Source organism: Myotis davidii, unplaced genomic scaffold, assembly GCF_000327345.1.
Source record: "Myotis davidii unplaced genomic scaffold, ASM32734v1 C61488691, whole genome shotgun sequence".
NCBI lineage: Eukaryota > Metazoa > Chordata > Mammalia > Chiroptera > Vespertilionidae > Myotis > Myotis davidii.
The window spans coordinates 1-262 of record NW_006319776.1 but is presented as its reverse complement, the minus strand read 5'-3'; the positions used below and the strand labels follow the sequence as shown (position 1 = coordinate 262).

The 262-nt window shown below is 52.3% G+C and overlaps 1 protein-coding gene across 1 annotated transcript; it reads left to right on the top strand.

Annotated features, from left to right (window-relative positions):
- Positions 1-5: 5 nt before the first annotated feature.
- LOC107185235 (disintegrin and metalloproteinase domain-containing protein 1a-like) lies at positions 6-254 on the top strand (the record flags this gene model as incomplete). Its single annotated transcript, XM_015572886.1, has 1 exon — positions 6-254. A coding segment is annotated over one exon (249 nt), but the record flags the coding sequence as incomplete, so codon positions are not given.
- Positions 255-262: the final 8 nt, after the last annotated feature.

Sequence of the window (262 nt, the reverse complement as noted above, 5' to 3'; positions counted from 1 at the left end):
GGAGTGCAGAATGTAGTGATGGACTCTGCTGTTTTGGTTGCCGATTGAAGAATAAGGGGTTCATGTGCCGTTCTGCTTTGGGAGAGTGTGACCTCCCAGAGTATTGTGATGGCACCTCTGCAGAGTGCCCCACAGACACCTATAAGCAAGATGGGACGTCGTGCGGTAGACTGCACTACTGTGTTGGGGGTCTGTGCAGAAACCCTGATAATCAGTGCATGGCTATGTATGGGGACACTGCACGGTCAGCCCCAGAAAACTG